At 40.2% G+C, this 21,458-nt stretch overlaps 2 protein-coding genes across 2 annotated transcripts; both read right to left on the minus strand.

The window, feature by feature from the left end:
- Positions 1 to 181: 181 nt before the first annotated feature.
- Positions 182 to 7,678, minus strand: LOC131953031 (sphingomyelin phosphodiesterase). Its single transcript, XM_059316012.1, has 13 exons — positions 7,351 to 7,678; positions 6,816 to 6,980; positions 6,469 to 6,598; positions 5,117 to 5,223; positions 4,607 to 4,776; positions 4,093 to 4,200; positions 2,483 to 2,563; positions 2,135 to 2,222; positions 1,775 to 1,857; positions 1,172 to 1,364; positions 909 to 998; positions 566 to 660; positions 182 to 321 (listed from the first exon to the last, which is right to left on the minus strand). The coding sequence occupies exons 1-13, from the start codon at positions 7,660 to 7,662 to the stop codon at positions 192 to 194; spliced, it is 1,752 nt and encodes a 583-aa protein (XP_059171995.1). The 5' UTR covers positions 7,663 to 7,678; the 3' UTR covers positions 182 to 191.
- A 1,716-nt stretch (positions 7,679 to 9,394) lies between these two features.
- On the minus strand, positions 9,395 to 21,395 carry LOC131953026 (sphingomyelin phosphodiesterase). Its single transcript, XM_059316007.1, has 13 exons — positions 20,642 to 21,395; positions 18,936 to 19,100; positions 18,622 to 18,757; positions 17,449 to 17,576; positions 14,844 to 15,013; positions 14,209 to 14,316; positions 13,207 to 13,287; positions 12,807 to 12,894; positions 12,323 to 12,405; positions 11,386 to 11,578; positions 10,979 to 11,068; positions 10,606 to 10,700; positions 9,395 to 9,960 (listed from the first exon to the last, which is right to left on the minus strand). Exons 1-13 carry the CDS (start codon positions 21,341 to 21,343, stop codon positions 9,834 to 9,836), a joined length of 2,166 nt encoding a protein of 721 aa, XP_059171990.1. The 5' UTR covers positions 21,344 to 21,395; the 3' UTR covers positions 9,395 to 9,833.
- Positions 21,396 to 21,458: the final 63 nt, after the last annotated feature.

The raw sequence follows: 21,458 nt of genomic DNA on the forward strand, positions 1-21,458 counted from the left end.
TAGCAGTGTCTATAAATACGGGTACAGTATGTGTGTTTTTACAAATAAATGAAAGAGTTTTAAAAGCTAATTAATTATTAAAACCTATTCTATTTCAAATGCCTTTAATGTTTGTTTTTATTTACAATACAAAAAGTATATATAATTTAAATAAATAAATTTTTAAATAAACTAGTTTGACCTGTTATTATTTACATAGCTAAATAGTTATGCTTTTTACAAAGATCAGGGTCATTTGATCTTCCGCTTATTATTTCACACAGTAAATCTTTTTTACACTGGTCCTCACATGGTGCTGATGGATACAAGTTATTTCTGTATCTGAAATATTCAAATAATATCTTAAATAAATCTCATCTCCTTCAACAAGTGTTAAGCTTGTTTTTACATGTTGTTTTTTACATTGTTTTGCTGTGGTAAATAAAGTTTGGCGTCTCACCTTTATTGTTAAATACATTAGTGCTAAACAAATAGGTGTTTTTTTCTGAACAACTAAAATCATTAGTGAACCTATCAAATTAATTGAAATCAGTAACTAAGGCTTTTCTTAAGCAAAATAACTTACAGATTAAAAATTTGAAACATATGGTCATCTGACTGTAGTCTGTTGATCAAATTGTTCCAATCTGCTGCATACAAGCTTGTCATATTATACAGTTTCTGTGGAAGAAATCAGCATTAATCTCTAGAATTAAAATACTACATTACTTTTGAAATGGCTGCTTCATAAAAACTTAGTCATTTGGTTAAAAACAAAAGTTTAGCTAAGTCTCTTAAATATTTTTTTATGTGAGCATTACATCTTTAGCAAATAAATTTATGGCCTGAACAAAGCTGTTTATAAAATTTACTTTATGCTTAACATTCAATAAACCTCTATATCAAATATTCTTTACATGTGTATTTACCTTTGGGGAGTAAGAGTATTTCCATGTAGGGTAGCCTGACTGGTTTGCCTCCGTCAAATTGAGATAAATGCTGTCATAATCTAACACAGCCTAGAAATATAAACACATTTATTCACAAAAACCCTTGTCGACTAGCACAAACATGGATGTATTACTTAACTACTGTATGTACACACACCAACATGAATGTATTACATAACTACTGCTGTAGACACATGAACATGAGTGAGTGTATTACATAACTACTATATGTCTCCATGTACCCATGAGCTTCCAGTGTAATTTCCATCCATGGTGTAGATCCTGAAGATGGGATTAATGTTTGAGCCAGGAGTGATGCTGGGTGCTACAAATCCAAATCCTACTGGTCTCTGGAAGTTTGTCTCATCATAGAACATTTGGAACCAGTCGTGATGGCTGTGGCCATAAAACTGATTCACTATGGTGTTCTCATACCTACAAAATTGTTTCACAATTATAATTATTTAAACCCTTTATCTTTGATGAAGAAAAAGTTGTGTTTTAACCATGACACTAATTAATATTACTAAATCTCAGAGCTTTAGTTACTTGTATTTATAAAAATTAAGTTTCCTAACTAATCACCAATAAAATAACATCAACTACACTTATTTCTTAGTAAGGAAAAACCCCAGAAATATGAATGTTTTCTTACATATTGGTAACTGATTTTTTGGCGGTCATTGATTTTGGTGGTAGGAATAGATTTATTGCTAATGGTGGCCAAGAAAAGTAGGATCTATTTTAAGAATTCTTTATAGTTCAAATTTAGTAAGTGGATTTTATTTCTGAACTTTAAAACGCAATAAAAAGTTAAATTTCAAATCTAAGAAACTGATACCAGCCTGTTGACAATTTTGTAATAATTCCAACTCCAGGCCTTCAGACAGCCTCCATCCCCAGGTGGTATGTGCATCAACATGTGAACCTAGGACCAAATCTTGATATAGCTAGCTGTATCAGAATTAACTCAGTTCTTTATATTAGGGAGTTATTATACTAAATATATAAGTGACCTTTGTATATAGATTCAAACAAGCCATCTCATAATACCCTTAATGTATCACATGTTAAGTTCTTGTAATTGTTTTTTTTTTGTCTGACTAGAGAAAAGGGGTCAATCATATAAAGTTGTATAGATCATTATGTTATTTGCATTTGTTGGTAGCTGTTTTATTGATAAATAACTAAAAACTCATCATTACCTTTTCATGTTTGTCCTCTGCTTTTTGTAGCTCTGCTACCAACCAGTGTAGAACATTGCATGGATCAGTTGCATTGATTAACAGCCACCTAGGAACATTTTTATAATTTTAACTTTAAATTATACAAAAATAGAGCTCCTAGTACCAGTAGATTTATATAAAATTGCAAGTAGTAAAATGATGAAGAATTAGTCTCCTCTTTCTATTAGCTTTTATTCATTTCATAATGTCTGTTTTTGTATGTTTGTTTGTTGGCTTTGGCAAATCTTATAACATAATTTTGCCCCACTTCTAATGCAGCTATTTCGCTTATACTTTCCAGATACATTATAACTATAAAAAGCCTACCAGTTTTGGTTGTTACAATAGTTATTGTTGATTGAGATTATTCTAAAGCCTGGATAAGGGGAGAAGGAATATCCACCACAGCTGTTGATAAATATGAATATATATATATATATATATATATATATATATAATTATATATAATTTTATATATATATATATATATATGTATGTATATATATATATATGTATGTATATATATATGTATATATATATATGTATATATATATATGTATATATATATATATATATATATATATATATATATATATATATATATATATATATATATATATATATATACATATATGTATATGTATATATATGTATATATACATGCAATAAACTTCAACAAGTCAACAAGGGCACTTAATTTGTTTTTATATATTGAAGTAAAATAAAAAATAAAGTTAATATTAAAACTTGTAACCCACTGCAAAATGTACCTTAAACATACAGGATTAAAAGCATCCTTCTGTGTAACATTTCAATGTCAAAAAAAAAACATTAAATGCAATCAATATAAAACTCTTTAATCGTGAGAGATCTGATCTGTATAAAACTAATCAACTTGATCTTTAAAATCTCTAACCAACCTGATCTTAATAAACGTGTTAAAGCTAGTCCACTAGACAGGTAGCATGTAGACAAACAGCCATTCTACTGGGCAGGTATCATATAGCACCAATTCACTCTAATATAGTTACAGAGTCAACATTTTTTCTCTGCCCATTACACTTATGTTTTATCAGGGAACTTTATTTTTGTACTCTATTATTTCAGAACTAGGATGATGGTATAGCATAACTTGCCTTATGATAGTATCTATAACAGACTGACATAACTTGCCTTAAGATAGTATCTATCACAGATTGTCACATAACTTGCCTTATGATAGTATCTATAACAGACTGACATAACTTGCCTTAAGATAGTATGTATCACAGATTGTGACATAACTTGCCTTAAGATAGTATCTATCACAGATTGTGACATTACTTGCCTTAAGATAGTATCTATAACAGACTGACATAACTTGCCTTAAGATAGTATCTATCACAGATTGTGACATAACTTGCCTTAAGATAGTATCTATAACAGACTGACATAACATGCCTTAAGATAGTATCTATCACAGATTGTGACATAACTTGCCTTATGATAGTATCTATAACAGACTGACATAACATGCCTTAAGATAGTATATATCACAGATTGTGACATAACTTGCCTTATGATAGTATCTATAACAGACTGACATAACTTGCCTTAAGATAGTACCTATCACAGAGTGTGGTATAACTTGCCTTAAGATAGTATCTATCACAGATTGTGACATAACTTGCCTTAAGATAGTATCTATCGCAGACTGTGACCTTACTTGCCTTAAGATAGTATCTATCACAGATTGTGACATAACTTGCCTTAAGATAGTATCTATCACAGACTGACATAACTTGCCTTAAGATAGTATCTATCGCAGACTGTGACCTTACTTGCCTTAAGATAGTATCTATCACAGATTGTGACATAACTTGCCTTAAGATAGTATCTATAACAGACTGACATAACTTGCCTTAAGATAGTATCTATTACAGAGTGACATAACTTACCTTAAGATAGTATCTATTGCAGACTGTGACAGCCACTTTCCCCATGAGTTAGCCAGAGCTCCATACAGCCAGTCCATGTTGTGGCCAGAAATACCAGGAGGAGGGAAGCTGGAGTGTGTCAAATATCACTACATCATGTCTCATACATTTATACAGCATAAACACTAGAGTAGCATAGAAGTATAAGTAACCATAGGTACATAGCTAAAAGATTTTTGTAAAATTAATATAAGTATGTTTTTTTTATAAGTCTAATATTATATAAGTTTTCCAGAGCATCAAAAATTAATAGTTAAAGTAACTTTAGCTACTTATTAATAAAACCGCAACACTATGTATTGAAAGATATTTTTTGCAAGTGTTGCTATATAACTATATTTAACCCTAGCCTTAACCCTAATATTAATCTTGACAAACAGGTAGGCCAAAAAATGTGTCATGATTGATAAAGTTTTCTCCTTGTTATAATACACCCACTACCATGTGAGAAAGTATTACTAGGATATATTTTCACCTGTTGACTGGGGTGCTTTCATGGTTCCCTATGCATGAGTAGACAGGTTTATCTGGCAAGTACTGGCTGAACAGCTTGTCCAGTGCAGCAACATGAGCTATCTGGTCAGTCTTGGTCTGGTTCCATACATCATGGGCGGGGACATCACCGGTCATGATGATGTAGTCAAACTGTGGGCAGGGGTAGGAATTATCAAACTAGATGTTCATCTTTACTTCTTATTTTAGATATTGGTTTTATTTTATTGTTAATATATTTTGATTTTTTAGTTAAAACCTGACAAGACAATATCAATGATTGTCTTTTTGCTGGTACCAAAGTTAGCATCAAGGTTAATATTAGGGTTAATTTTTAGGGCTGGTGTTTAGGTAAGTAATAGGCTTATGATTAGGGTTAGAATTAGAGTATCAATACTAGCAAATAAACAGCTGGGCATACATTACATTAATGTTACCTCAGTATGAAAGCTACGTTACATCAAAATGTTACCTCAGTATGAAAACAACTCACCTGGTCTTTGATAGTACTCAGGTGTTTGAATAAAGAAACCAGCAGATCTACTGGGGCATCACATTGGTTGAAGTCTCCATACCTGCCAGCTGTAGATGAGCTCAGAGCTGGTGCAGAGGTAAAATAGATATCTAATTAAATGTAGAGAGAAATTTAAATGGTAAATGTTGGCTAAGGTCGTATAGAGGTGTAAAATAGATACAATCATTCGTGTTCATCACCCTTAGCTTAAGAGTGAGGTAACTGATCAAGAGGAAAAAAATTTCACTTATTTTCTAGCTTAACTTGTGCTGGATACCACCAAAGAAATGACTTACCATGGGAAGTGGAGTTGTATTCGCTAGTTTTGTTTCTGAACTTATCATATAGAAGATAACCACCAAAGAAATGACTTACTATGGTAAGTGGAGTTGTATAGAAGATCACCACAAAGAAATGACTTACCATGGGAAGTGGAGTTGTATAGAAGATCACCATAAAAAAAATGACATACCATGGGAAGTGGAGTTGTATAGAAGATCACCACTAAAGAAATGACTTACCATGGGAAGTGGAGTTGTATAAGATCACTTCAAAGAAATGACTTACCATGGGAATGGAGTTGTATAGAAGATCACCATAAAAAAATGACTTACCATGGTAAGTGGAGTTGTATAGAAGATCACCACAAAGAAATGACTTACTATGGGAAGTGGCGTTGTATAGAAGATTACCACTAAAGAAATGACTTACCATGGGAAGTGGAGTTGTATAGAAGATCACCACAAAGAAATGACTTACTGTGGGAAGTGGAGTTGTAATTGTATAGAAGATCACCATAAAAAAATGACTTACCATGGGAAGTGGAGTTGTATAGAAGATCACCACAAAGAAATGACTTACTGTGGGAAGTGGAGTTGTAATTGTATAGAAGATCACCATAAAAAAATGACTTACCATGGGAAGTGGAGTTGTATAGAAGATCACCACAAAGAAATGACTTACCATGGGAAGTGGAGTTGTATAGAGGATCACCACCAAAGCAATGACTTACTATGGGAAGTGAAGTTGTATTCGCTAGTTTTGTTTCTGAACTTATCATATAGAAGATCACCACAAAGAAATGACTTACTATGGGAAGTGGAGTTGTATAGAAGATCACCACAAAGAAATGACTTACCATGGGAAGTGGAGTTGTATAGAAGATCACCACAAAGAAATGACTTACCATGGGAAGTGGAGTTGTATAGAAGATCACCACAAAGCAATGACTTACCATGGGAAGTGGAGTTGTATAGAAGATCACCATCAAAGCAATGACTTACCATGGGAAGTGGAGTTGTATAGAAGATCACCACAAATAAAAGACTTACTATGGGCAGTGGAGTTGTCACTGGCCCTGCAACAGAGTGGCTCCCCACACAGAGGGTTGGCCCCCTGCCTGTAGTCAAAGTCCCAGTGTATGTCTGTCAGGTGAAGAAATCTAACTGTGGGACTACTGGGCTGTACGTACATAAACACTGTATGTTATTTTAATGTTACCCTCTAGCCAAATCTTTGCTGTTTCCACAGGTAATTATCATTAAAAAGTTTGTAAATAGATGGTGGGTGGGGTTGATTACAAATTGATTTTTATTAAAATATTAGTGCTTTGACAGTAAAAAGTGGAAAAGAAGTCAAGCAAACAATAATTTTTATTTGTCTTATAAAACTAAGCTACCTTAGGTGGGGTGGGAGGCTGGGGAGGTGGTTTGGGGGTGTTTGGTAGAGTTATGTTCCACATTTCCCCAGGATAGTAGGGCGATCCACATGAATCTCCAAGAATGATGCCACAAGCTTCTTTAGGATCTAGGACCAAGTTGTCCACTACATAGAGTATCTCTTCCTGTGGACACATTTTTAAAATGTTCAATATTAGTCTTCCAAAAAATGATGTAAGAAATGTTATTTTATTTTATTGTCTAATTATTTGATATTTATATTACATTTTTTTCTGATAAGTTACTGTAACTGTAAGGGTTAAAATTCTGTTTCATTGAAATTTTTTTTTTGCATTTTTTTTATATGTAAGGAACGATAATCGTAAAGAGAGATAACCATTTTTATTTTACAGAGTGCAATTTTCTAACGCTGACCTCCCTTTTTATATAAAAAAAAAATCAGATATTCATAACAAGATATCGATCTACAACGTAAAATTTGAAATTAAGCTTACACTTTGACAACACTCAATTCGTCCTAAAGAATTAACTCACGTGAAACAGCGGAACAATCATGCTGCAAACACGTGCGTCCTCGATCTTGAACAATATGCAAATCTTGATGGCCTCTTTCACGATGACGTCAACCGCCGTCTGCTTTCTGATCATGTCTTGTAACTCTAACGTAATCCAAACACACAGGTCGCAGGTCACCCCTCGCCATCGCCGTAACAAGAACGACTGCTCGCTGTCTCCCAACACAGTGACCTTTGAACTACCAGCTCCATCTGGCGGGTTGTTGGGTCCATTCCCCGCTGTCACAGAGAGCAAGAGGAGTAACCAAAACAGACATATCACTTTGTACATGATAGTTTTTTTGTTGGTTTTATTTCTCTGTTAGCGCTGTTGTGTGTGGCTCAACAAATAAGTGCAATAATAATCAGATCAGATACTGATGTAGATTAGATACAATTTACATTACTGTTATTTCGCCGTTGATATTTTTTGTTATCCATGCGACCTTTATGATAAAAAAGGGTATCCTAATACTGTTAATGACAGTGTTATGTACTATCATGGCCAGAGCATTATCACTTACTTAGTATCTAAACAGACAGAACAACGAACAAAACTAGATCAGAGCTGTAAGACGTTTTAACTGCGGAGTAGGGAGTAGCGCAATGATAGGAAAAAATCGAGATATTTTTTTTTTACACATACAGGGTTATCATGTTCAAAAGTAAAGTTCGCATTTAGAATCCGACGGTCAATGGGGTAAGTGAAGTAGAGTTCCCCTCGGCAAATGAAAGGATAGTGTGGTCAGCCCTTTCGCCCAACCACCATTACTTTTCCTAAAGCAAGTCAGATACCTATCAAAAACAAATTCGAGACTTTCCGGTTTACAGTCTAGGGAAGGGTGGGGGGATCTGCGAAAGCTTACTGACAATACTAAAGGCAGCATGCTAAGGACTATCATGTAGAGCAGGGGTCTCCACACTTTTCAGTCCGAGGGCCGCATTGACTATAAAATTTCAGTTAGGGGGCCAGTTTCTTTCAGGCATATCTTTGATTTTTCTGGGCAAAGTTCCTCAGCCATCACCAACAAACGTTTTTTTTTTCGTGGACAAAAAGATCTCCGCGGGCCGGATGAGAGGACCTCGCGGGCCGCATTCGGCCCGTGGGCCGTAGTTTGGAGACCCCTGATGTAGAGTATGGCACACCAACCACACAGAAGTGCCAGAGAAGACTGAAGTGAGAAAGTTTTGTCTTCTCTCTACACAACTGTGGCCACAGGGCTGTCAAACTGGATACAATGGACACAGGAGATACGCCTTGGTTAGACACAGGCATACAGTGTGGGTTACCTCTAGGGACAGATGGAGGAACCAGGTCAAGACAGAGAACCAAGCCTCCTGGAGCGACAGGCTAGCTACGTTACCACTAGCTTACTAAATACCTTTTCAAATTGGTGCTAAGGCAAATACGTTTCGTTTTTCTCGAGCTGCGACGAGTCTCTCAACAAAGTTTCGTTATTTTTAACATACGAGTTTAATTAAAATAGTTTTCATTTAAAGTAATAAACTAAATTGACAAAGATAAAACAGTATGTGTTAGAAAGGCCTAAGAATTCATGTCTGTCTGTGTACTTTCACTACATCTAATTTTAGAAACATTTAATATAAAGTTTAGTAACTCTTACTTTGTGTTCTGGTAACCAATGGGTTATTTCCCTTTTAAAGACTATTAAAAGCACAAAGTTTGGTTACTCTTACATATCGTGGGTTATATCCCTTTTATTTTGCACCACTTAGTTAACTGATGCACAGCGTATCTGACAGAGTTAATTGTCCCAATGAGGAGAATGTATGTGACCGGTACACAACTCAGCCATCGTACGTGCCTACTGGAGCTGTATGTGACGTCACACAGACACCGGCTTTTCACAACATTTTGAACTCTTAACTCTAACCTTTTGTACTTATGTTTATGTATGTTTACAAATAGTATCAGCCACCACCCCCGCCCCTTTTCAAACACAGACGCACATACAAACCTCTCCAGTCAATCCCAAAACAGGAAACAATTTATATTGTGGCGAAATATTTTATTTTACAGCCGGTTAAAAAAACAACGAAAAACACAACACTTCACTGTGAAAGTTGTTAAATCGAACCCTACTTTCAAATATTTAAAAAATATTACAGTAATCTTCACTACGCTATTGTTTTCATTGAAGAAGTACAAGTGACTTTCTCAACATTGACGCGATTCTCAAATGTTTTTTTTTTAAATTATGTCCACGAAATCCTTTTGCGATCTATAGGGGTTAAACGTATTAAAAAAAATTAAGATTTTTGGGATGGAGACTGTGTCTTTCGAACATATCACAGCGGAAGTGTAGGAGAGCACCTTTTCCGGAAGTTTCAAGTGCCTTCACACACCCCGAAAGAAACCCTGTTTAGAGGAATGCTTTAAATAAATTATTTTTACAACTATTTACAGTATTTATTACTAATTCGAAAATAAAAGCGCTGGTTTTAAACTCCACTGATGTGCTTTTTACAAAGGTCAGGGTCGTAGGACCTCCCGTCTATGATGTCACAGAGCATATCTGTCTTGCACGTGCCTTGGCAGGGCGACACCGGATATAGGTTGCGGTAGTAGCTGAAATTTAAAAAAAAAACAATACTTGGTCCGGTCAGGCGAAACAAATGTCAATTTTAAAGGTTAGTTTACCTTTATCTTATCGGGGTTTAAACGCTATCAGACTTCAGTAGTGTAGGGGTAAAATGTGTGATAGGTGTATGAAATATTTGTTCATTAATCTATGCTGATGTGTTCAGATGGTGGTGATTTGGGGGGGGGGGGGGGGATCACGCGTCTTTTTTATCACGTAACATTGACTTGCATGCCTCGTGTGGTAATACAAAACCTCACCCATAACATTTCTGAAACAGGCTGTCGTCCTTCTCCATCCTCTGTATCAGACCGTCCCCACACCCCCATCCCATCCCACCCCCACAGCCTCACCCATAAAATTTCTGAAACATGCTGTCGTCCTTCTCCATCCTCTGTATCAGACCGTCCCCACACCCCCATCCCATCCCACCCCCACAGCCTCACCCATAAAATTTCTGAAACAGGCTGTCGTCCTTCTCCATCCTCTGTATCAGACCGTCCCCACACCCCCATCCCATCCCACCCCCACAGCCTCACCCATAAAATTTCTGAAACATGCTGTCGTCCTTCTCCATCCTCTGTATCAGACCGTCCCCACACCCCCATCCCATCCCACCCCCACAGCCTCACCCATAAAATTTCTGAAACAGGCTGTCGTCCTTCTCCATCCTCTGTATCAGACCATCCCAGTCCCTGGCGTACAGACCCGTCATGTTGTAGGCTTGCTGGTGTAGGAATAATTTTGTTTTACTCGAACTATTTACAACATGAAATTTGAACCATTTCATTAAAACTACAGCGTCAAACAATCCCTCGTCTCTCTCAACTTTCTCATCAGTCACATGGTACACCAACCACATTTCTTTCAACAATCCCTGATTTAGTTCAAGGGAGCATCACACTGCATGCAACTTGCATCATTTTATTTCAAAAATATTGAGTCAAATAAATGAGTCAAAATTTTGGATAAAAATTTCTGAATGTACAAAAATGCGAAATTTACCTTAGCCGAGTATTCGAGTTGCCAGGTGGGATAACCTTTTAAGTTGGCGTCAGTTATATTCAGGTAAAAGCTGGTGTAGTCCAGTACTGCCTGTAGAGATGGGCTGATTTCATTAGCTGTTTCATGCTTGTCACGTCGTCGTAAAAATAAAGTGTCTATACGATCCTTTCGGTTCAGGTGGCAGGTGAAGTAGAGCTCACCTGTAGCAATGACCTCGGTATATGAAGGGATAGTGTGGTCAGCACTATGTCTAGCCGCCTTAACTTTTCATATTATGAGTCAGGTACCCACCAGCCCCGTCCATGGTGTAGATGTTAAGATCAAACACGACTTACGTATGAGCTGCCTGGGTAGTCCCCCCCCCCCCTCCGTCCATGGTGTAAATGTTAAGATCAAACACGACTTACGTATGAGCTACCTGGGTAGTCCCCGTCCATGGTGTAGATGCGGTAGATGGGGTTGTTGTAGGAGTATGTCGTGACGCTGGGGGCCACAAACCCGAACCCCAACGGCCGCTGGAAGGTGACGTTATCGTAGAACATCTGGTACCAGTCCTGGTGGCTGTGGCCGTAGAATTGGTTCACGATGGTGTTCTCGTACCTGTTCAATGGGAGAGAACAACAAATATTTTAGCTAAACACAAAAACTATAGAACTGGTTCAAGATGGTGTTCTCGTACCTGGGCTTTAGAAATTTTAGAAAAAGTCTTTTTATAGTATTTAATGTACAGGGCTGCTTTCATGACGCAATATTTCTGGTTTTCCAGAAATCATAAAAATATTTCAGCGACAGTCTAACCTTTAACCCTCTAGCTACCAACCTTTAACCCTCTAGCTACCTACCTTTAACCCTCTAGCTACCTACCTTTAACCCTCTAGCTACTGACCTGTTGACGATGGTGTAAAAGTTGTAGCTCCAACCCTTAACCCTCTAGCTACTGACCTGTTGACGATGGTGTAAAAGTTGTAGCTCCAACCTTTAACCCTCTAGCTACCAACCTTTAACCCTCTAGCTACTGACCTGTTGACGATGGTGTAAAAGTTGTAGCTCCAACCTTTAACCCTCTAGCTACCAACCTTTAACCCTCTAGCTACTGACCTGTTGACGATGGTGTAAAAGTTGTAGCTCCAACCTTTAACCCTCTAGCTACCAACCTTTAACCCTCTAGCTACTGACCTGTTGACGATGGTGTAAAAGTTGTAGCTCCAACCTTTAACCCTCTAGCTACTGACCTGTTGACGATGGTGTAAAAGTTGTAGCTCCAACCTTTAACCCTCTAGCTACTGACCTGTTGACGATGGTGTAAAAGTTGTAGCTCCAACCTTTAACCCTCTAGCTACTGACCTGTTGACGATGGTGTAAAAGTTGTAGCTCCAACCTTTCATACAGTCCGTCTGGCCGGGCGGGATGTGCATTAGGATGTGGACCTGGACAAGAGGTGATGTGTAGGTCAGTTGGTTTGGTCAGGGGTTGGGTTCAGGGTTGGTCGGGGGGGGGGGGGGGGGTTCGGGGTTGTTCGGGGGTTGGGTTCAAGGTTGGTCGAGGGTTGGGTTCTAGGTTGGTCAGGTAGAAGTAATATCGAAGAACAACACAGGGGTGATAGAACTAGTTTAGTATTGTTCAGGACTCTGTCCAAGCTGGTAGGATAAACTCATAATGACAACTGTATTGTGGCCAGATTTTTTAGCATTGTCGGGTAAAAGGAAAAGAACATTATTAAAATATTTACAATGGCAGAAAATTTAAATTTTAAGACAGAGGAATATTTCTAGATTTTTAAATTAAAAAAAGATTTTAAATCGAATTTAAAAAAAAATTAACTGATGACCTTTTCGCCTTTGTCCTCGGCACTTTGCAGCTCCTGAATAAGCCACTGCATAACGTTGCACGGGTCTGTGGAGTTGAGTAGCAGCCACCTATGGAGACAATCCATGGTTCATAAGGCGACGGCCAAGGTTAAAATTGCAGGTGCAGAACAATCCCGAAAACTATATTTTATTGATTTCTCGATTTATAAGAAAAAGTGATCTGAAACTATTAAAATCTGTAACATACCAACATAAATTATTGTTTTTACCTAGATAGGAATTTTATAATCAGTATAAAGTTTTTTTTTTTAAAAACACCTTAAAAATATACCAAGACTCAGTAGTCATGAGATCCTAATCTCATGCAGGTGACTAATTAAATAGTTGATGATTTTATCCAGCACACGATGATGTACTCACCAGTTGAGCTTGTAGCAGTAGATGTTGTTGACAGAGATGATTCTAAAGTCTGGGTAGGGGGACACTGAGAACACCCCACAGCTGAGGATTTGGAGGGACACTTCTTTAGACATTTAGGCAGATATATATATATATATATATATATATATATATATATAATATATATATATATATATATATTATCTAGGAGGCAAATTAAAACGACAGTGAGCAAGCTCACTAGCAGGTGAGTTGTTCGTCTGCTCATTAGCTGTACGATACATCGCATATTCACGTGAAATCTCATTCTACAGTGTTCTACTGTCGTCACGGTGTTAATGTTATGAACAGATAAGGTACTTTTAGTTATCAGATAATCTGTTACGTTATCTGATAATCAGAGTACGTTATCAGCCATGTCAACTAAGAAATCACAACAGACTGTAAAATATCTGAAGCCCGAATATTTTTTGACAATGCCGAGAAATCGGCAAGGATATGGATACTTTGTTTACCAACCTGTGAACGGTATCCAAGAATGTGGGTACTTTGTTTACCAACCTGAGAACGGTATCCAAGAATGTGGGTACTTTGTTTACCAACCTGAGAACGGTATCCAAGAATGTGGGTACTTTGTTTACCAACCTGAGAACGGTATCCAAGAATGTGGATACTTTGTTTACCAACCTGAGAACGGTATCCAAGAATGTGGATACTTTGTTTACCAACCTGAGAACGGTATCCAAGAATGTGGATACTTTGTTTACCAACCTGAGAACGGTATCCAAGAATGTGGGTACTTTGTTTACCAACCTGAGAACGGTATCCAAGAATGTGGATACTTTGTTTACCAACCTGAGAACGGTATCCAAGAATGTGGATACTTTGTTTACCAACCTGAGAACGGTATCCAAGAATGTGGATACTTTGTTTACCAACCTGAGAACGGTATCCAAGAATGTGGGTACTTTGTTTACCAACCTGAGAACGGTATCCAAGGATGTGGGTACTTTGTTTACCAACCTGAGAACGGTATCCAGGGCGTCCTGTGGCAGCCATTTTCCCCACGAGTCAGCCAGGGCCCCGTACAGCCAGCCCATGTCCTGGCCTGGTATGCCCGGGGGCGGGAAGCTAAGGGGGAGGGAGGGGATGTTAGTTAACTCGTCACATCGATGTATGGTGTATGACATACTTTGATAGTCTGGTCAAAATTTAGCGGATCAAATAATGTTGTCTTTAGCAGCTTTTCGAAATGGCAGGTTCATTACTGGAGGGTTATCGGGTACTCACAAGCTAAAGGGTACTCAATGTTACAGGGTACTAAAAGTTACAGTTTACTTAAAGTTACAGGGTACTTAAAGTTACACTGTACTCAATGTTACAGGGTACTCAAAATTAGGGTACTAGAAGTTACAGGGTACTCAAATTTAGGATACTCAAAGTTACAAGGTACTAAAATTAACAGGGTAGGGCCTACTTAAAGTTACAGGGTACTAAAAGTTACAGTTTATTTAAAGTTACAGGTTACTCAATGTTACAGGATACTCAAAGTTACAAGGTACTAAAATTAACAGGGTAGGGCCTACTTAAAGTTACAAGGTACTAAAAGTTACAGTTTACTCAAAGTTACAGGGTACTTAAAGTGACTGTGTACTCACGAGTTGCAGGGTGTACTCTCGTGGTTACCCACACTGGCGTAGAACGGCTTGGTGGGCAGGTACTGGTTGAAGAGCTTGCCGAGGGTGATCACGTGGGACACCTGCTCTGTTTTGGTCTGGCTCCATACGTCATGGGCGGGGATGTCGCCCGTCATGATGACGTAATCAAACTGAGGACAAATTGGTTTTCTTATATTACCTTTTATCATTTTTTTAAACTGATTATTATTTTTTTTTACTCAAAATCAATTGAATCAAATTTTTTGTAAACAGCATGAATGAAAATTAAGTAGACTGTGCTGAGAACTACACGTTTATTTTTAACTGACGGCTAGGTTGATTTAATCAGACAAGAATTTCCTTTAGTCATTGAACTTCACTAAACAACTTAACCTCCACTTCTGTTTTAGATGAAGGTGGGTTTGTCTTGAGGCTGTTTCGCCAGTGGTTGTTGTTTAGCTGTACTGACGACAGCAGCGATCCGTCACTAAACAGTCAGCAGCAACTACCAATCGCTAGCTGAGGAGTGGCAGTAGATTTCATGTCTGGCACTAAACTAGGACAACAGCTGTACCTGGTCCTGTAGGACAACAGCTGGTCCTGTAGGACAACAGTTGGTCCTGTAGGACAACAGCTTTACCTGGTCCTGTAGGACAACAGCTTTACCTGTAGGACAACACCTGGTCCTGTAGGACAACAGCTGGTCCTGTAGGACAACACCTGGTCCTGTAGGACAACAGCTTTACCTGGTCCTGTAGGACAACAGCTTTACCTGGTCCTGTAGGACAACAGCTTTACCTGTATGACCACAGCTTTACCTGTAGGACAACACCTGGTCCTGTAGGACAACAGCTGGTCCTGTAGGACAACACCTGGTCCTGTAGGACAACAGCTTTACCTGGTCCTGTAGGACAACAGCTTTACCTGGTCCTGTAGGACAACAGCTTTACCTGGTCCTGTAGGACAACAGCTTTACCTGGTCCTGTAGGACAACACCTGGTCCTGTAGGACAACAGCTGGTCCTGTAGGACAACACCTGGTCCTGTAGGACAACAACTGGTCCTGTAGGACAACAGCTGATCCTGTAGGACAACACCTGGTCCTGTAGGACAACAACTGGTCCTGTAGGACAACAGCTTTACCTGGTCCTGTAGGACAACAGCTTTACCTGTAGGACAACACCTGATCCTGTAGGACAACACCTGGTCCTGTAGGACAACAACTAGTCCTGTAGGACAACAGCTTTACCTGGTCCTGTAGGACAACAGCTTTACCTGTAGGACAACACCTGATCCTGTAGGACAACACCTGGTCCTGTAGGACAACACCTGGTCCTGTATGACAACAGCTTTACCTGTAGGACAACACCTGGTCCTGTAGGACAACAGCTGGTCCTGTAGGACAACACCTGGTCCTGTAGGACAACAGCTTTACCTGGTCCTGTAGGACAACAGCTTTACCTGGTCCTGTAGGACAACAGCTTTACCTGGTCCTGTAGGACAACACCTGGTCCTGTAGGACAACAGCTGGTCCTGTAGGACAACACCTGGTCCTGTAGGACAACAACTGGTCCTGTAGGACAACAGCTGATCCTGTAGGACAACACCTGGTCCTGTAGGACAACAACTGGTCCTGTAGGACAACAGCTTTACCTGGTCCTGTAGGACAACAGCTTTACCTGTAGGACAACACCTGATCCTGTAGGACAACACCTGGTCCTGTAGGACAACAACTGGTCCTGTAGGACAACAGCTTTACCTGGTCCTGTAGGACAACAGCTTTACCTGTAGGACAACACCTGATCCTGTAGGACAACACCTGGTCCTGTAGGACAACACCTGGTCCTGTAGGACAACAGCTTTACCTGGTCCTGTAGGACAACAGCTGGTCCTGTAGGACAACAGCTTTACCTGTAGGACAACAGCTTTACCTGTAGGACAACAACTTTACCTGTAGGACAACAACTTTACCTGTAGGACAACAGCTTTACCTGGTCCTGTAGGACAACAGCTTTATCTGATCCTGTAGGACAACAGCTGGTCCTGTAGGACAACAGCTTTACCTGTAGGACAACAGCTTTACCTGGTCCTGTAGGACAACAACTGGTCCTGTAGGACAACACCTGATCCTCTAGGACAACACCTGGTCCTGTAGGACAACAGCTTTACCTGTAGGACAACAGCTTTACCTATAGGACAACAGCTTTACCTGTAGGACAACAGCTGGTCCTGTAGGACAACAGCTTTACCTGTAGGACAACAGCTTTACATGTAGGACAACAGCTTTACCTGTAGGACAACAGCTGGTCCTGTAGGACAACACCTGGTCCTGTAGGACAACACCTGGTCCTGTAGGACAACACCTGGTCCTGTAGGACAACAGCTTTACCTGTAGGACAACAGCTTTACATGTAGGACAACAGCTTTACCTGTAGGACAACACCTGGTCCTGTAGGACAACACCTTGTCCTGTAGGACAACACCTTGTCCTGTAGGACAACACCTGGTCCTGTAGGACAACAGCTTTACCTGTAGGACAACAGCTGGTCCTGTAGGACAACACCTGGTCCTGTAGGACAACAACTGGTCCTGTAGGACAACTTTACCTGGTCCTGTATGGCGCTCAGCTGACTGAACAATGAGGTTATTGACGTCATAGGGATGTCACAGTTCCTGTAGTCGCCATATTTACCAGCACTAGACGTCTGGGACTTGTGATACTTGGCACTTCCGTCTGGTGGGAGAGACGGTCAATGGCTGAAATCTTGGATACAGAAACACAACACGCTCCATATACAGCGTTAGGGTCCCGGACAAAAGGGGCGACACTTAGTCAATAACAAAAACACTAGTATTAAAATGTTATAAGTTGGACATAGAATATAGACTAATTCCCTACAATCATACCGTGTGACCACTACAATCATATCATGTGACCACTACAATCATACCTTGATTGATCACTACAATCATACCGTGTGACATCTACAATCAAACCGTAATTGACCACTAAAATCATACCGTGGTTGACCACTACAATCATACCGTAATTGACCACTACAATCATACCGTGGTTGACCACTACAATCATACCGTAATTGACCACTAAAATCATACCGTGGTTGACCACTACAATCATACCGTAATTGACCACTACAATCATACCGTGGTTGACCACTACAATCATTTCATGTGACCACTACAATCATACCTTGATTGGCCACTACAATCATACCGTGTGACCACTACAATCAAACCGTAATTGACCACTAAAATCATACCGTGGTTGACCACTACAATCATACCGTAATTGACCACTACAATCATACCGTGGTTGACCACTACAATCCTACCATGATTGACCACTACAATCATACCGTAATTGACCACTACAATCATACCGTGGTTGACCACTAGAATTCTACCATGATTGACCACTACAATCATATCGTAATTGACCACTACAATCATACCGTGATTGACCACTACAATTCTACCATGATTGACCACTACAATCATACCATGATTGACCACTGCAATCCTACCGTAATTGACCACTACAATCATACCGTGTGACCACTACAATCCTACCGTGTGACCACTACAATCATACCGTGGTTGACCTCTACAATCATACCGTGATTGAACACTACAATCCTACCGTGATTGACCACTACAATCATACCGTGGTTGACCACTACAATCCTACCGTAATTGACCACTACAATCCTACCGTGTGACCACTACAATCATACCGTGGTTGACCACTACAATCCTACCGTGGTTGTCCAGTGTTGTGTTATCGTCCACTCTACAACACAGCGGCTCACCACACGGCACCGCCGAGCCAGGGGCGTACTTGAGGTCGATGTGGATGTCTGTCAGGTGGAGGAACCTCAGGGTTGGGGACTGGGGCTGTGGACAGAGGTGTGCCCTTTACACGAGGATCGGCAAAGGTATTTTGAGGTAAATAGCAATATCAACCCACATTGCTATTTCAATGCCTAGAAGATTTCTATTTTCAATATAAGTGTCTCGCTAGTACATTGATGTTAAAACACGTTCACTACAATACTTTTCAATGTCTGCTTACCTGAGGGGGAGTTGGTGGTTTGGGCGCCGGTTTGGGGGTGTTGGGGAGCGATATGTTCCACATCTGACCCGGGAAGTAGGGCGTGCTGCACTTGTCGCCCAGAATGATGCCGCAAGCCTCGGCAGGTTCCAGAATGAGGTTGTTGATGACGTAGAGGCCCTCCTCCTGCACGGTGCCAGACACAAAGTCACGTGGTTAGTTTGCTGGATGGGGAACCTTGTACGTGGTACTGGGGAACCTACATGCTACACGTGATACTGGGGGAACTTACATGCTACACGTGATACTGGGGAACCTAAATGCTACACGTGATACTGGGGAACCTAAATGCTACACGTGATACTGGGGAACCTAAATGCTACACGTGATACTGGGGAACCTACATGATACACGTGATACTGGGGAACCTACATGCTGCACGTGCTACTGGGGAACCTACATTCTACACGTGATACGGGGGAACCTACATGCTGCACGTGATACTGGGGAACCTACATGCTACACATGATACTGGGGAACCTACATGCTGCACGTGCTACTGGGGAACCTACATTCTACACGTGATACGGGGGAACCTACATGCTGCACGTGATACTGGGGAACCTACATGCTACACATGATACTGGGGAACCTACATGCTGCACGTGATACAACTCACCTGATACAACTCACCTGATACAACTCACCTGATACAACTCACCTGATACAACTCACCTGATACAACTCACCTGATACAACTCACCTGATACAACTCACCTGATACAACTCACCTGATACAACTCACCTGATACAACTCACCTGATACAACTCACCTGATACAACTCACCTGATACAACTCACCTGATACAACTGATACAACTCACCTGATACAACTCACCTGATACAACTCACCTGATACAAGTCACCTGATACAACTCACCTGATACAACTCACCTGATACAACTCACCTGATACAACTCACCTGATACAACTGATACAACTCACCTGATACAACTGATACAACTCACCTGATACAACTCACCTGATACAACTCACCTGATACAACTCACCTGATACAACTGATACAACTCACCTGATACAACTCACCTGATACACCTGATACAACTCACCTGATACAACTCACCTGATACAACTCACCTGATACAACTCACCTGATACAACTCACCTGATACAACTCACCTGATACAACTCACCTGATACAACTCACCTGATACAACTCACCTGATACAACTGATACAACTCACCTGATACAACTCACCTGATACACCTGATACACCTGATACAACTCACCTGATACAACTCACCTGATACAACTCACCTGATACAACTGATACAACTCACCTGATACAACTCACCTGATACACCTGATACACCTGATACAACTCACCTGATACAACTCACCTGATACACCTGATACAACTCACCTGATACACCTGATACAACTCACCTGATACAACTCACCTGATACAACTCACCTGATACAACTCACCTGATACAACTCACCTGATACAACTCACCTGATACAACTCACCTGATACACCTGATACACCTGATACAACTCACCTGATACAACTCACCTGATACAACTGATACAACTCACCTGATACAACTCACCTGATACACCTGATACACCTGATACAACTCACCTGATACAACTCACCTGATACAACTCACCTGATACACCTGATACATCTGATACAACTCACCTGATACTGTGGAACGATCATGTTACAGACCCTCTGGTCCTCTATCTTGAACAAGATGCAGATCCTAATGACCTCCTTGACGATGGTCTCCACGGCCGTGGCTCTCTCTATCATGTCATGAACCTCCTCCACAATGAACACACACAGGTCGCACGTGATGTTCTTCCAGCCCTCCAACTTCTGCTTGCGCTGCAGGTAGGCGACCATCGGGTCCGTCTGCTCGGCTTTACCCGGGTGGTTAAAGTTTGATGGAACACCGGACGTCTCCGTTTTTAGGTCAACATTTGATGGAACACCGGACGTCTCCGTTTTTAGGTCAACATTTGATGGAACACCGGACGCCTCCGTTTTTAGTTCAACATTTGATGGAACACCGGACACCTCCGTTTTTAGGTCAACATTTGATGGAACACCGGACACCTCCGTTTTTAGGTCAACATTTGATGGAACACCGGACACCTCCGTTTTTAGGTCAACGTTTGATGGAACACCGGACGCCTCCGTTTTTAGGTCAACATTTGATGGAACACCGGACACCTCCGTTTTTAGGTCAACGTTTGATGGAACACCGGACGCCTCCGTTTTTAGGTCAACACTTTCCCGATTTTGCTTGGAGAAGACACCTTTAGCAGACGCCGCTCCGTCTAGAGAGAGAACCAAGCACACACAGCAGACGGTAACCACCAGAAACTTCTGCTCCATCGTAACGTCGAGAAGATGGAGTACAGTGTAAGCAGACGACTCGTGTGGTCTGATAAAATGGAGTACAGTGTTAGCAGACGACTCGTGTGGTCTGATATAAAAAAATTTAAATTCC

This window comes from Physella acuta, unplaced genomic scaffold (assembly GCF_028476545.2).
Source record: "Physella acuta isolate Inbredline_101_S28 unplaced genomic scaffold, ASM2847654v3 ptg000901l, whole genome shotgun sequence".
Lineage (NCBI taxonomy): Eukaryota > Metazoa > Mollusca > Gastropoda > Physidae > Physella > Physella acuta.

Bases quoted from the DNA above. Each gene is read 5' to 3' on its own strand.
- LOC131953031 (XM_059316012.1), bottom strand. From the start codon at position 7,662: ATGTACAAAGTGATATGTCTGTTTTGGTTACTCCTCTTGCTCTCTGTG. The intron at 6,599-6,815 runs GTAGCTTAGTTT...ATGTACGTACAG, and splicing joins AGCCTCCCACCCCACCTAAG to CCCAGTAGTCCCACAGTTAG. The intron at 1,858-2,134 runs GTAATGATGAGT...ATTTGGTCCTAG, and splicing joins CAGAGGACAAACATGAAAAG to GTTCACATGTTGATGCACAT.
- LOC131953026 (XM_059316007.1), bottom strand. From the start codon at position 21,343: ATGGAGCAGAAGTTTCTGGTGGTTACCGTCTGCTGTGTGTGCTTGGTT. The intron at 14,317-14,843 runs GTGAGTACACAG...CCTCCCCCTTAG, and splicing joins GAGAGTACACCCTGCAACTC to CTTCCCGCCCCCGGGCATAC. The intron at 11,579-12,322 runs GTCAGTAGCTAG...CCCATTGAACAG, and splicing joins TTTTACACCATCGTCAACAG to GTACGAGAACACCATCGTGA.